The sequence below is a fragment of the Hippoglossus hippoglossus genome, chromosome 8 (genome assembly GCF_009819705.1).
Source record: "Hippoglossus hippoglossus isolate fHipHip1 chromosome 8, fHipHip1.pri, whole genome shotgun sequence".
NCBI classification, from domain to species: domain Eukaryota; kingdom Metazoa; phylum Chordata; class Actinopteri; order Pleuronectiformes; family Pleuronectidae; genus Hippoglossus; species Hippoglossus hippoglossus.
Window position 1 is genome coordinate 8028767 of NC_047158.1, and position 15532 is coordinate 8044298.

Consider the following 15532-nt stretch of genomic DNA (forward strand, 5'->3'; position numbering starts at 1 on the left):
TGGAGTTAAAACAGGAGCTCGCTCTGCTGTTGATGGAGCTGGAGGTGAGGGCGGTGTCTTCTCTTGAGGCCCAGGAGCTCAGCAACACTACTGGAAAAGTTATAAAGACTCTGACCATCTCACCGCAGACGAAAGAAGTCTCTGAGGTTCAGCTGGGAGAGCGACCTCTCCTAGTGCTCTTCACGGAGGAACAAACAGTCAGAGAGGCCTACACGCTGCTGTATTCCCTTCTGGAGTCAACCAAGCCTGTTCCCAAACCCAGAGTCAAATCTTCCCTTGGTTCAGGCAGACAGAGCTCTCTGGTGGAGGCTCTGAAAAGAGGGATGGAGACAGGGGACAGGAGGCTGACGCTTCACAACACCGAAACTGAGATGATTCCTGAGGTACAGCCGGGGTTAGTAAACAGTTCTCTTGAGTCCAATGGCTCGAGTAACAGTCGGATGAGAACAACAGAAGATGTCCGACGCAGCACCTACAAGAGGCTGGACAGCTTGGAGGAGACCATTCGAGAGCTGGAGAACACCTTGATAGAGCTCGGCGGCCATCCCTCTGCAGAGCAGCTCTACGCTGAGACAACTCCAGCGCAGACGACCGGCAGTCCGTCCTCAGAGACCAAGAGGCCTCCGGTTCCACCCAAGCCGATGTCTTTGAACGCAGCATCGACCCAGGTTTATTGCTCTCACCTACTGTGCCGATTCCTGCTATAAAGCAGCATGCCCTATTTTCTCTCTTCACTTATTCCCTCTGGGTGGTTGTTGGGACTTTGAAGCCTCTGCTGTCTGCTCCCTGATTAAATCAACCCCAAATTGTGTTTGTAATTGAAAATATGCAGAAGGGACAGACAACAGACTTCCTCGCTTCTCGTCTGTGCTGTGATTAGTGCTGCAGCTGTTGTCCTGCTGGGCCGAGGAGTTGTTAATTGTTTCTTCAGTGATCTGTCCTGGCACTTTTTTCATCCTGTAAACTTTGCCTATCTAACCTTTTGTTTCTAACCTTTTGTTACACCACACAGGGAATAAAAAAGTTCCAGAGATAATACAAACATTTCTATTTTCTTCTTTTTCTTCCTCCTTTTTCTTCCTCTAGGTTCTTCTCATTGTTTTGCCTTGAATTCAAGTCTTTCCCTCTATGCATGGGACTATGTATGTGGGACTGCTGTTGTGCTGTATATAAACAAACATAAATGCATATTTGATGTACTACGTTTCATCATAATTATACGCACCAAAAGTTACGTGGTGGTTTGTGTTTCCAGAACTCAGAAAAACATTGTAGGGAAAGACTGCAAAAAGGTTTAAAGGAGACATATGATACTTTTCCAGTTTTTTGTGAATGAAAAAGTTCTGCAAAGTTAAAAATACTCCTGAAACAATTTGTCACTAGTCTAGCCATCACGTCCGGGGACATTATGATGTCACGGGACATCACAGCAACCCACACTGGCATGGTGCAGACGTAGCAGCTAGTCTGGTATGCCTCCGAACAAAGTCAGAGAGCAGAGGTCAAATTTTCCTAAACGTGCTGAAAGCTGTTGACGAATCAGAGCTGCTGGCCAATCATAACAGAGTGGACGAGCTGGCCAATCAGAGCAGGGTGGGCTTTATCGGGAGGGGGCCTTGAAGAGACAGGAGCTAAAACCAATGTGTTTTCTGAACATTAGAGCAAGTAAACCTTTACAGATAATAACCCAAATCAAACTTATGAATCTGATTAAGTATGATATGTCTTCCTTAAAAGAAAGGTAAAGAAAATATTGCAAGCAACTTCTTCTTAAGTCTTGACTCCAGCATTAGTAAAACCTTCATTAGAACATTTGTCTGTTACACCAAAGCCCAAATCACTTCCAATACACTTCTTGTTAATATCTACCGACTACATGTTTAACTCTATTACCAGACATTGCGAGTAGCCTCCTTTCAACTCACCTCCAGCAGCCTGTGACTCAACTAAAGAGTGGTGATAATCAAAATTGCATTGCCATCTCAGCTGCCACTCTGCTGAGGTGTCCTGACAGCCAGCGTAGTAGTATCCCCTGTTGCTCCCACTCTGGGCAGGGCTGCAACACTTGACAGTCCCACTGTCATGGTGCGTTTCAGCCCTCTGATGTCGAGGCAGGGATGAGGATTACAGGGTCTTGACACATTATTTCATCACCCCAACTTCAACCACGTTCATCATTTCTACATGACCCCTCGTCCCGCTCTTGTTCGACATTTACTTGCGCACTCGCCAAATTCACACTGACAACTGATCCACTTTCAAGCCCCATTACTGTTCAGTTTTTAATCAGGACAGTGGAATGAGGATTCATCCATCAACGATTAAGTACAGCGTATATATATTTTGAAATTCTACATTACATCAAGACTGCGAGGAAGGAAGTAGCACAGGAATTACCATAGCAAAGAACAACTAGTAATTTGAGACTAGTACAGTTAATCTTTTATTAGTTTTCCTTTCAGCTAATGTATCTGTGTGCAGAGGAGGCACAGCTGGATGAAAAGTTGACTGAATGTCTGTTTGTTTTTGTGCGTATTAGAGTCAGTTGACAGAGTAACTCAGCGGGAAAGATCATTAAGCACGCTGCCTCGCAGATCCTGCGGTGAGGCTAGGCTACGCAATGTCAGTTTTGATGCTGCGTTCCTCTATTCTTCACTTTGTCATTTTCTACTGATAGATGCTGAAACCCTGTGAAGTGGATAGTTCAGTTTTATATTGGCTGATCCCAGAAAGACGTCATTGGTCTCAGGGGAGAGACTCGCTTGCTGGAATCAGGCAATCAGGAGTTTGTGTGTTTGTTTGGCATAAACTAAAGCCGCTGAAGAGGAGAAATGAAATGTACTACCATGTACTGTGTTGCCACGCTCTGATTCACACTTTTTCTCCTCCTCTCCTCAGGGAGGGAACGTTTCCAGCGTCGGTAAAGTTCTCCACACCTCAGCTACCTCCAAGCTGAAGCACCTGCAGCAGAACAGCACAGACAAGACTAAAGGCGGCAAAAGAGAGGACTTCCTGAAGATCCAGGGCCAGCAGCAGGTATCATCTTTAACATTTTTTGGGCCAGTGGGTGTAGATGGGACAGTGCGGTACTTTCTGGATACTATCGGTTGCCTTTTGTGGTAGTCCCAGCCCAGGCCAGAGCCATTATTTCTAGAAACCTTGCACATAATAGGGGTGTGGAAAATCACAAAAATGAAGATAATCATCATTATATAGACAATTCATATCAATGTGGTCTCAGTCTGCAATCGGGGCAAATAGAGGTAATGACCCATGTCTGTTATAAATCAAGACAGATGGGACGGTGAGCTCTTTGGCTGTGGAACGATATTACAATTTTTTTTCACATATACCATATAAAAGGTGCGTTTGATGACCTTGTTCGTCATATCCACACAACTTCAGTAAAACGTTCGACATTTAACAAAGTGTGCATCTGAACCTCCAGAATGGCCGACCCACCCCACTGCATCTCACACACATAATTAGGACTTTACCATGTCTCTTTAGCACAAAAGCACAAATGCGAATCCACCAAACTCCTTAACTCACAATTATCAGAATATTTTTAATAATGTGTAATATCCAAGACACAAGCTTGACATTTCTTAATAATTATAAATGAATACTGAATTAATTCATCTTAAGTAATTAATACTATAAAAAACGGTATTAATGAACATTAACATAATTACAGTCGTAAATATAAATTCAAATAGTAAATTCTTTGATGGTGAAATCACATTATTGCAACAGTTGGTTATCACTAATGGAACAGAAGGAACAGATCAACAGGCTGAAGAGGTGGATGCTTCAATTACCTAAACAGTCTTTATATATAAGTATATTATATATAATTTATATATAATTACATAATGTAAAATAATAATTTGACTTCATTTTTGTTCAATAACAAGAAGTTGAGACACGTTGACCATCTTTATACAGTCAATGATCTAAACCCATCAAAAAGCACAAACACGTTGATTTAGCATTATATATTGGCATAAGATAATGGTGCAAGTCTTGAATTTGGTTTTATTGGACTTAAAAATGTTGAACGTGGCCTGTTTGTGATTAGGATATCAGCCCGTCCATGCAGAACATTGTGTTTAATTTCTGGCAGAAAGTCAGACATTAATTTATAAAAATGTGTTCTTATACGTTTGCCTGATAGCTGACTCTGACATCTTTTTTTTTTTACGTTTAATTTGCAAGCATTTTAGTGCTTGAATGTAGGAAAAGAGTGGACATAAGGATGGGTGATGGTCTCCAGGGCCCAGGAAATTGAACTGTTGAAGCATGTCAGTCCAGTAAAGCCAAAGGAAGATATGTGCACCATGCCCGGGCAGAGGGGGGGGGCTTAATGTCAACATCATTTAAAAAATAACAGGAGCAGTGAAGTGCACCTAAACCTCCATACTGCTCAGAATGTGACAGACCATTCCCACACAAATTCATTTTTTAGAGATTGCAGGGACATAAATGTGTTGGGCACAGGGAGAGAGATTTGAGAGATGGGGGGAATAATGACGCTTTGATCGCCTCAGACTGGGAGAAGATAGGAGGGAATCTCTGCAGCGCTGGGTGATAATCGCCCCTCGAGTCGGTGGCAATCACTGATTATTCAATATGAAGTGGACAGTTATCTTTCTCCGTCATTAAGTCTTTCTCTCGTTTCCTCTTCTTTATGTCTACTTCCTTCTTCCGCTTTCTGCACTTTGCAATTTGCACACACGGCCCCTTTCTCCTTTTCACTCCCCCAGTCAGAGTCTTTTATTCCCTGTGATTTGAAAGCAGAATGGATTCTCACACTTGTCCTGTGGGAGTAAAACTAATCCCGTTATTGTAGTGTGACAGTCGCACACGGCAAACACTCCTCGTCATCGGAGTTGTTGAAAACAGTCACAGTGAAAAGACGGCGCTTGTGTGAAAGCGCCGTCCTCAAAGGGAGTGGACACTCGAAAGCTAATTGTTTGCGTGTGAAGTCGATGCCACGCCGTTTGGGGTGGGAACATAACTGCAACTGCATGACAAATCCCAACACTGACCGAAACCAAGAGAATCAACAGTGAGCTGTCTTCCCAATGTGCCAATAGCTGAGATTTTTTTGGCATTTTGAAGTTTGGAGTGCAGCGAGCTGTTGAGAGATCAAACTGTCAATTAGAACATCAGAGGTTTTGGTCGAACAAAAACAAGCACAGGACATTTGACAGATAATCTGAGCTCTCTCAATATACAGCTGCCAACAAATGTGGTTGTGTTGTTCTTAATACCAATACAAGTACTACTCATTATGCAGATATAAAATTAAAACTTGTACAGGGCAACACAAAGTTCACTATTGAAGAAAAAGTCACATGAATAAACTCGGTAAAGCATATAAATTAAACTTGAGGAATCAACTAATTCATTCAAACTGATTATATTATTATTGTCATAAAATTATGTGTTGAATGATATTCTTAACATATTAATGTATGGAATTCATTTATTTAATAACATATTTTTTTGTTTCTAAAAGCCCTTTTTTTTCAATGGTCTGTTATTATTTCATATTATTTTGCACCATAAAACTTATACTTATATATTTTATGCTTGTACATTTTATTTTATGCCTCACAGCTAATAACATCCCCCTGTCTCTTAAGCGGATTCAGCCACTTATCTTCTGTTAGTTGGAATAAAAATAATGTCAAAATTATTGTGAATCTACTATCTAGCTGTAAATAAACCCAGACACTGAAAATAGCTTTTAATTATGCCACCTAAATAACTAAGTGGTTGTGAGTCAGTGTAATAATTATATATAGCAAGTTGTTGTTTTTAATACTTTTTTACACATTTTATTCATGTGATTATTTATTTTATAATGTCTTCTTTATTTATTTGAAATTTAGCTCTTTTCATAAAGCAAAGGTGAAAACTCCAGTCCAGTAACACGGGCTCAGTGGAAAACAACAGCACAAATATTTTTGAAACCCTGTTGAAACCTTAATGAAGTCACGATGCTGAGAATCCAGTGTTGTGTTGTTGTTTTCCACAAGCTGTTACATTTGTAATAGCGTCAAATCTTTTCTTCTTTTTTTTGTAGGGGGGGATTTCTGGCGCCTTCAATGTCAAACCAAGAGAACAGCACAGATTCTGACAATTCTGTTTACAGATGGATGAAGCAAAATCTGTCTCCTGAATAGTTTTAAATTCAGCATGAAAAACATGCTGATTTTCTGCAGTTCATCTCATCAAATTATCCGGGCGGCTGGCTCATTTGCATACAGCCTTTAAGAGCTAATTAGAAACTTTCGCCAACTCTACGTTCACTTCAGCCACAGTTTCTTTTTATTATTTATCTCATCACTGACTTCAGACTTCTGACCTTTCTGAAGATGAATCCTAATTGTTGCCACTAAGAAAAAAGATGTGATGCATTCTGCAACTAAAAATAAAAGCCGGTTATTTTTGAAGAAAACATTTGTGCAGAATCTGTCACGTTCAATCAGTCACCTTCATCCAGCGTCTGTTTTTCCAGGATCCACGGATGGATTTATGTTTTTTATTATTGAGCTATAACCTTAAAAATGATTCCAAAATGAGGCAGTTACTTCCCCTCACCCACATTATACATTCAGACTCACCCATGCTGATCACATTTTGACTGATACTGTTGTTCTGACAATCAGACATGCACACCGTGGGTGACATCTCTACTCGGCCCTCAGCTAAAGGTAAAGGTGACTCTTCTCTTAAACCTTCCCCGGACACTGCTCCCTAAACGTAACCCCAAACTTTCACCCTCCTTCCAGCTCCTGTTGGTGTTTCAGTTCTCTTTTGTCTCCTCTGAACAAGTGATAATTGACATTTCTAGGGTGTTTTGTCTGGGGATCCGATCTCAAGGAATGAGCATGTGGTCCCAGTTGTCGTCCCACCCCCAACTAATACATTAGTTGATCTCAATATATATAAATTCCTTTAAAATTACTGGCTCTGGCAGCATCTGCAGAGGGACAGCAGCAATAAATGAAAGGCAGCTGGTGCTTGCTAACATGTTGTGAAAGCCAGCTGGAGGGACAGTTAAACATTTTTAAGACGTCACTCTGGACCCTGTGTAGTCGGATAAAATGAGATGCGCTGGCACCACTTTTTGGATTTAGCTCCTCGCCAATTTTAAGTTCCTCTGTTTAGTTTATAGTTTCATCAAGATAAAATATGCTTGGGCTGTTGTCCAGCTGATTGGAGCATCCGCTATACCACATGACCACGATCCATGAAATACCTCTCAAAACAGCGTGGAATAAAGAGGCTCAATCATCGAAGCATTCAATCCAGTTCAAAGGGCAAAGAGAGAGAGAGAGAGAGAGAGAGAGAGACCAGGAGCAGTTGTGTAAGCGATTAAGCTCTGTCAGACTGATTGTTATAATGAAAATAATAATAATGATAATTATAGATGTAATGGTGTTGTTAATGAAGTTTAATAATGTTAAAGAGGCACCAGATAATATAAGTGGTAATAATAATAATTATTAATAATAATTATTATAATAATAATAATAGATCCTGTAGCTCTGGACTCAGGTTTACCCGCAGATTGAGAGAGAGAGAGAGAGAGAGAGAGAGAGAGAGAGAGAGAGAGAGAGAGAGAGAGAGAGAGAGAGGCCAGGAACAGTTGTGTAACCATCATATTCGAGTGGTCGTCATATTGAAAATAATGATACTTACAGATGTAATGGTGTTATTGATAATAGCAGCACCAGTTAATAGTAGTAGGAACGATAATGCTAATAATAATAATAGCAGAGTAGTGTCAGATCTGGATCCTGAAGCTCTGGATACCTTTAATTAATGTTGATGTTCTGAGTATCAGGTTTGTTGTTAGATTGGACTCTGATGGTATCTGTCTGTGTTAATTGCGGGTGTTAAAATAAACAGAGCCTCTCTGATGGCGCTCTGTGCCGCTGAGCCCGCACTGTCGGTTCACCGGAGCTTCACTGAGAGGCATTAGAGCATTTCAGGCATGAGGATTCTTCAAATCAATGTGCCGGATAGGAACAGACAGTTCAAAACCACAATTTCTCCCCATTTGCTTTGGCACAGATCAAGGAGGGCACGACAATGTGAATCACTTTCACGCCACCAAACCCCATTTCACTTTCCCGTCTGGCCTCTTATTACTTCTGGCGGCAAAGCGGCCTAATTAAAGGTGCTGGGCATGAGGTAAAGGTTGTGAAAAGCCTGTCCTGCGAGGCAGACTTTTTGGCAGGAAGCTCTGAGAGATGAAGGGCGTCTGCCATTTTTTGCCGCACCCACACACCAGAATAAACGTGTCGGCCGGGCTTGAGAGGGGTTCCTCGAGCAGAAGGAGCAGCTCTGGGGATGGTTGGCACAGCACGGGCTCTGGAACCGCAACAGAGCAGGTGAAAACCTCCCAGCAGCGCGGTCTAGACTATAGAACACCTGCTCTCCGCTCATACAGGAATAATCCTCATTATCCCTCATACAAACACTATTTAAACTTTTATTGCAGAGAAATAAACTTTTTCCTGTTTCGGCTTATGAAAAACCATCAGTAAAACTTAACCTTAACATTACGTGTAAAATTGACTCGCTCTTTTCTAAACCTGTCGTACATTTTGCTTTTTGTGTTCCCGGGAACATAAAAACATACACGCTGCTTCTGTCAGATTCGACTTAGCTCCACCTGTAGAAGAGAGAGAGACACACATGCTGTGGATGTGTTACCCTCAAGTTTCATATGTCGGAACAGTGCTACCTACTGGCTGATTCCAGCATTACATGGAAGGGACTGAAGGGGAGGTGCTGTGTGTCCATCCGAGTATTTTGCATTTTTTTTAATGAGGGACAGTCATTAAAAACAAGTGCCAAAATAAAGATGGCCAACGGAGTAGTTTGCAGTTGACCGCCTTCATGACAAAAGTTGTGTTTAAAGGTCTGGTCACCATGTGTAGATGTCAGTCTGTCTCGTGGCTCACATCACACATGCTGATATCAACCCGAATAACGATCTCCTGTGTTTGTCTCTTGTTCTGTTTCCACCTCTCCCTCACCCTTCCAACCCTTTACCCCCCCCCCACACTACTTGTCTCCTCTTGACACTTGTTCCTGCGGCACGACCTCACCCAACCCTTCACCCTGCGTGAAACCCCTGCCTCCTCGCCCTGCATCTCCTGGATCGCCCACCCATTGCAAAACCGTGACCCTGCAGCAGTGAGCCACCTCTCCGTGTCCGGCCTCTTCAGTCTCCTTCTTCTCATGTTCACCCCGACGGCACATCTCCATCTGCCTCCTTTTTACTTTATTAGCGCCCTTCACATCTGAAGTGTTTTCTAAAATCGACACTGAACCCCAGTCTGTGTGCATTTGTGGATGAGTGCGAGTGTGTGTCTGTGCAAGCATGCGTGCACGGGCATGTTTGACTGTACTGGTAAGGGAAGGAGCCTGAAGGGGACAGTGCCCAGCCACAACTGTTTGTAAGACTTTAATTTTTCATGATTTCCCCTTTTGATCCCTAAAAAAAACCTCATCTCTTTACATTCCGACCCTCCCACTTCCTGTCTCCTGTGTCCCTGCTCTACCTGAAGGCCTTGGGGACCAACAGAACCAGCGGCAGTATTGAACCATACATCTCTGGCATCAAAACGGGCATTCTCTCAAGCCGAGTGCCCTCTCCTTCAGCAGCGTTAACCCCTGGCCAGAGGAAGCACCCCCAGGAGCGGGCGCTACCGTCCCTGAAAGCCTCCTCCAGTCAAGCAAAGGCGCTGCTGGCAAGCCTGACCGCCTCCGGCTTGAGCGCCGAGGCCCTGCTCCTCTCCTCCGCCCTCCGTCATCACCGGCTTCTGCGCGAGCAGCGAGCCTCCTCCCTGCCTCTTCCCAGCAGCCAGTCCTCTTCCCCTACTCCCGATGCCTCCCCTTCCTCCTCTCCCTCACCCACCACCCCTACTCCATCCCTGTCTCCCTCCTCTCCCACCCCTCTGAGTTCCCTCACCCTCCCCTCTGGGGTTCTCAAGCCCAGCGGTCGTAGCCTTGACAGCTGCAGCGTCGACGAGGAGGAGGTTAGCAGCGAGCCTGTGAAAAAGGACCTCACCCCCGGCAACTCTCTGTGAGGAAGAGGAGGATGAAGACATAGGGGGACGCATTTCAACATCGTCATGAACCATAACCATTTTTAAAGATTTTTTTATTTTGTCTGCAGTTTGCAGAGTCATCATATTTCCATGGAAAGAACTACCATACTGTAAATGGAGTCACTATCTTCCTCCTGGACAAGTTTCCTCCCTCTGATCTGGCTCCACAGTTTCTCTGAAGTTCTCCCATACACTCATACTGCCAGTTTCCCAGCTCAAGAGCGCACGAACGGCCCTCCCCTCCCACCAGCTGCCTGCTACAAGCTGATGTGGTCTGGATGAATTAACTGACAGCACCGATCTCATATATACCCTCACTCAGTGGGTTGTTAGTGGAGTAGATATATAATATCTGTGACTTTTATCATAGAAAATAGAATGCAATAATCACAAAGTGAGTCCTGTAGTCGTGTGTGTTCTGGATAATATTACTCTCACTTACCTGCATCACAGCAGAACGTGAGCCCGCTCAGAAAAAAAAAGAAGAAAAAATCTAAAGTAGATCGAGGTGATGGTTGTGGTTTTAAGCTGTTATTCGTTCAAAGGGCACTTGTGGCTTTTCTTGCATCACACGTGTTTTACATTCTGAACTGGTGCTACATTTTCCCCTCTGTTTGTACACACTGTGTGAAGAGTTTACATGACTGTCCCTGACCTTTGACCTGCGCTTTGTTGCAAGTGTACACAACACTGTCTGCATAAGGAATTCATGACACGGTATCTATATGCAGATATTCCCTGCGAAAGTAAGGAATTAATTATGAAAATTTTATTGAAATAACACTATACCTACAAAAGCACACTGCAGGGAGCAGTCCTATTATAGCACACGTCTATTCAAAATGGAACAAACATGCACAGACACGCAAACAGAAGGGAAAAATGCAAATCATGTAAACAAATGTTCATACAGATGTTATATACAAATGTTGAATCTCTGTGTGTGTGTGTACGAGCTAGTGAATTATGACAATCAGGATGTTCCCACTGTAGCATCTCACAGGTTGCTATGGCATTTTTAGCACCTGACATCACCAAACCATCCCAAAGACTCAAGCACATCCAGCTGCAGATAACACACACACACACATTCTGTCACACGTGCACGTGTAAAGCCAAGCTGTTCGCAGAAGCACAGACTCTGCTAGTTGATATTTTTCCCTATTTTTGTTCCAGGATTTTTGGGTGATGATTCATCTTAAGTCTCATCTGTTGAAAGGAGCACTCTGGTTAAAATATGGAACATGATTTCCCCCTTCAAGGAATCGGATGTGCTGTGTTTTCTCCTTTGTTTTGAATTTTTTTACATTTTTCAATTCGCAGACCTTATTGAAGAAGCTTCTTTATACAAGAACAAAATGTATCTTTACTCTAGTGAATTGATGAGTCCTGACATCATCTCAACCCTTGGGTAGTCTTTGAAAGATAAATCAGCACATATTTAGAAACTCTAGATGCAGCACGACTCTGAAAGGGTCTGAGAGGAGAATATAGAAATATAAATCAAGCACAGTTTCCTCTCACACACATTTCTTACCCTAATTTTCACTTAGTGCATCTGGTTGATCACAACGAGCACAAAGCCACAAGGGCGAGAGACAGAAAAACATTCCCGCACATTAAAAAAACATGTACATCTGTACATTAGATTTAACCGATGTTTCCGTGGCCTCGTTTGGTTTTTATTACCTGCATGTTCAGACACGAAACATTTATGAATGTCCGGCCCTCTGAGTTCCTCAGCGACAGAAGTTTAAAGCACCTCAAAGGTCTGTCAGCGTGACCCCTGCACAAGGAACCACTTTGATGCTCCCTGCCCTGTGTTGTCGCTTCGTGCCGAGGTTGAACGGACAGTCGTGGACAAAGTGATTTTTTTTTTTGGACTGTGTGAAATCGATTCTTTGTGGCATTGAGATTAAAACATGTGCAAAGGGGCTCATGTCAACGAGTAGGCAGCTTGAGGAGAGAGGATTAGTTTGGAGACATTTGTCGGAAGGCTACTTTAATAAGGGCGGCTTTGAGCTGCCGTCTCCATCGAGAGCGCTCGCGACATGAAGGGCCCAAAGAGATGAGAGGAAGGGTTTGACAGTGAGGGAGCCATTAAGCGGCTGTTCATTCCCTGCCCCTTTCACTTTGCTTTGTCTTTGGTGTGGGGCATCCGTGAGATAAAAACCACTCAGTTGAGGTCGCGCTTGGACAAAGCTTGATGGGCCTCAGTTATGAACAGTGCAATATGTAATTAGCACTCTTACAAGTTTACCAAGACAGTGCTTTCACCCTTTGGGAAACCCCTGCCTGTTTTTCTCTAGAAGGACCTGTACCAGTGTTTCTGTTTTCCCAGTGCCTCTGAGATTTTGTTCTTGCCAGAAGTCCTACGTTGATCTTGTGTGACAGTATTAGATCGACAGCAATGACAGAATAACACTTTTACCCAAAGAAGAGGCTGCCAAAAAAAAAAGGGCTTACCCCCATTTTTTTTTCTGCAGCATAAAGGAAACCGCACTTGCAATGCAGAGTGTGTCAGGTTGCAGCGGTGACATGTGACCAAAACACTCCCTCAGATCTGTCAAAGTGCAAAACTGCGATCCCTCAGCGCAGCGAATTAAGCCGCACCCTGGGCGCTCTGCAGCTCTGCCAGGCAGGTTCGAGCCCCGGGCTCCGTATTGAGTGAAGTCACATGAAAGAAATTCACTTACTCATGCTGTTCCACTCTCAAATCCATAACTTTTCCGAGTTGAATTTGCTGCATTGGCGTCTGGAGAGCGTTGGGGAGGAAGTGTTCATGCTCGGCCGCTTTTCCCTAAGTGACATCTGAGATGAAACCCTCCGAGATTCGCGTGACGTTGCCCTCTGGAATGATTTCTGTTTATTTCATTTTTTTTTTTCCAAGACAAGTGTTGCTGTGATTTCAACATGGCTGAACGCTTAGAGGGCATGTTGTGGAGACCCCTGGCAATCAGAAAAACTATTGCAAACTTGAAATCAAACCTAGACGAAATATACATATATAAATATATCTAAGTGCGATGTTTGTGTATGATATTATAATTGTGAAGAAAAGTGTGATATATATATAGGCCTAGATTAAATTATATACTGTAAAATGTCATCATCTCTTCGGTTTTATATATTAGTGACCATTTTGTACAGATGTTTTTTTTTCTTTTTTAACTCATTGTAAGAGATAATAACATTTCACACTGAGATTATTTATTCATATGCAGAACATTTTTATATTTGTTTAAAAATATCTGTATAGATAAGAGTTAGCCTCTGTAATATACACTGAAGTTCATTTTTTTTTTATTCTAGGCTTTTCTTTATGAACACTGAGTTTAATGTGATTTTCATTTATGAAAAGCCTGTCCCTGAAAACACTTGTCCAGCTCGTCTGCACCTTCGCCTCCTTATGTGAAGGGTAACATTGAGGTGTCAGTGGCTGGACCAGTGCCTGTGCTTCGGGGCTTATTTTGCTACTATCTTTTAATTTTGAGGGGTTTATTTGGAGTATCTGTGGTTTTCTTTTCTCCCACCCCATCTTGTGTTTGTGGTTTGGCTGGCATTAGTGAAGGTGGAAATGGTCAGATATTGTCACTACTACCGTGAGAGAAGAGTCAATTCGCCTGAAGGCTTCATTTAGAGCCTTGCTGCTTTGACGTTAGGGAGTTAAAAAGGCTTTAATTTTCCTCCGTGTCATGTTTGCATGTGAACAGGAACAGTAGCAGTGTGGATGCTCAGTGCAGAAAGCGTTCAGAGGCAAATCGCTCTGAATCATCACAACAGGTGGGAGTGGGTGACGTCGCTTATTCTGCTCCAGTTGTTGCACCAAGTGGCTTTAAGTAGCAGTTGAGCGAAAACACAAGCTTTGTTTAAAAACCACCACGACGGATCAAAAAGGGAATTACGTGACGTTTTATCTCTTCCTTTGCCATTGTATTTTTTTTTTTTTATATATATATAATGAACCTACATTCTATAGTATGTAAATGAGGTTTTTACATGAATGTGTGGATGTTCCAAAATCTTGGCATCGAAAAAGCAGAGAAAAACAAAATTGACTTGTAAATAGGCCGAGTCATTCCTAGCGAGTTCAACAAATTGTTATGTCCAAAAGAAGATGTTTTATGAATAAACTATGACGATGGGTACAAAGTTATATACAAAACAATGCATGTATAGTTTCAAGCAATCGCACGGTGCAGTTGAAAAAATGTTGTCTCCATGTTTTCTCAAAAAGAAATGAGAACAAGAGGAAGAGGAAAGTGGTTGTCTATGTTAGAGGTTTACAAACATGAAGAATGAAGACATTATTCTGGTATCTGTGACGCAGGCATGTTCAGTCTTACTGTGATGTTATGTGGTGGTGGTGGTGATGATGATGACGACGACGACGACGATGAAGATAGAGTGCTGAATGTCTTAAGAGGTTGAAAAGCTTGAACGCACCCCAACCAGAGACGTTCACCAGCGTTGGTGAACTCTTTCCACAGAGTGATTCTCCCATTTGTAGAGTAGTGTGATATAAGAACAAGAATAACACAGAAAATAGATCTATAATATAATGATATATGAATTCAAAAGCCTACTGATACTGGAGATACTAATTTATCAGTGTGGATGCCATGATATTCTGTGAGATGTGTGTGTTTTTCCTGTGAGAAGACGGCGGGCAGTTGAACCTGCCTTCTTTTGTACATAACTTGCTGTGATTGTGTGTCCAATAAAGTGCAGCTCTCTTGTACAGTGCTGGCATCGGAGTTTGCTTTACACTGACTTAAGAAACGATCGCATCTTCGGCATCAGAACATGTGGATACAAACTGGATGTTGCATATGTTCCTTCCATACGTCCATAATCTATACCACTTATACATTTGAGGGTCGTGGGGGGGCTGCTTATCCCCAGCTGACATTGAATGAGAGGTGGGATACACCCAGGTCTCCATTCACACACCTATGGTCAATTCAGAGTCTCCAATTAACCTAACCCGTATCTGCATGTCTATGGACTGTGGGAAGAAATCCACACAAAAAGACTTCAGCAAAACCGGGATTCGAACCGGGAACCTTCTCGCTTTGAGGTAAAGTGCTAACCGCCGCATATGAGAAAATACAAATACAGTATCAGCAATTTAAACACGTTTTATTTTGAAATAAAGTCACAATGTTCTTTTTATTTAGAAAGATATGAGGCATCACAAATATTTCGTTTTTTCGAGTAAGATTGGAATCAATTCATTTGCTGTTGCATTAAAATATCAAATAGTTCCAACTCTATTTACAGAACAAATACACTAAAATATTGCCAGAAATACACGATGTCATTTTGCTAATTATATATTTTGATATAACTGTATATGCAGAACACTAAAGTGCATCTCTTTTGTACAGAGT

The 15532-nt window shown here is 42.3% G+C and overlaps 2 protein-coding genes across 11 annotated transcripts in view; both read left to right on the forward strand.

The window, feature by feature from the left end:
• Positions 1-14882, forward strand: part of si:ch211-278a6.1 (SRC kinase signaling inhibitor 1) — a 110131-nt gene extending 95249 nt beyond the window's left edge. For all 10 annotated transcript variants that reach the window (XM_034593952.1, XM_034593954.1, XM_034593950.1 and 7 more), the window contains 2 exons: positions 2899-3036; positions 9221-14882. In XM_034593952.1, the coding sequence (XP_034449843.1) occupies positions 2899-3036; positions 9221-9226 (144 nt within the window). In that variant the 3' untranslated portion in view covers positions 9227-14882. The remainder of the gene's footprint in view (positions 1-2898; positions 3037-9220) is intronic.
• Positions 9410-10118, forward strand: LOC117766065 (putative protein TPRXL). Its single transcript, XM_034592774.1, has 2 exons — positions 9410-9439; positions 9597-10118. Exons 1-2 carry the CDS (start codon positions 9410-9412, stop codon positions 10116-10118), a joined length of 552 nt encoding a protein of 183 aa, XP_034448665.1.
• Positions 14883-15532: the final 650 nt, after the last annotated feature.

Excerpts from the sequence above, each read along its gene's own strand:
- LOC117766065 (XM_034592774.1), top strand. The coding sequence starts at position 9,410 with ATGCGTGCACGGGCATGTTTGACTGTACTG. Across the intron at positions 9,440-9,596 it reads GGGCATGTTTGACTGTACTG|GCCTTGGGGACCAACAGAAC; the intron begins GTAAGGGAAGGA and ends CTCTACCTGAAG.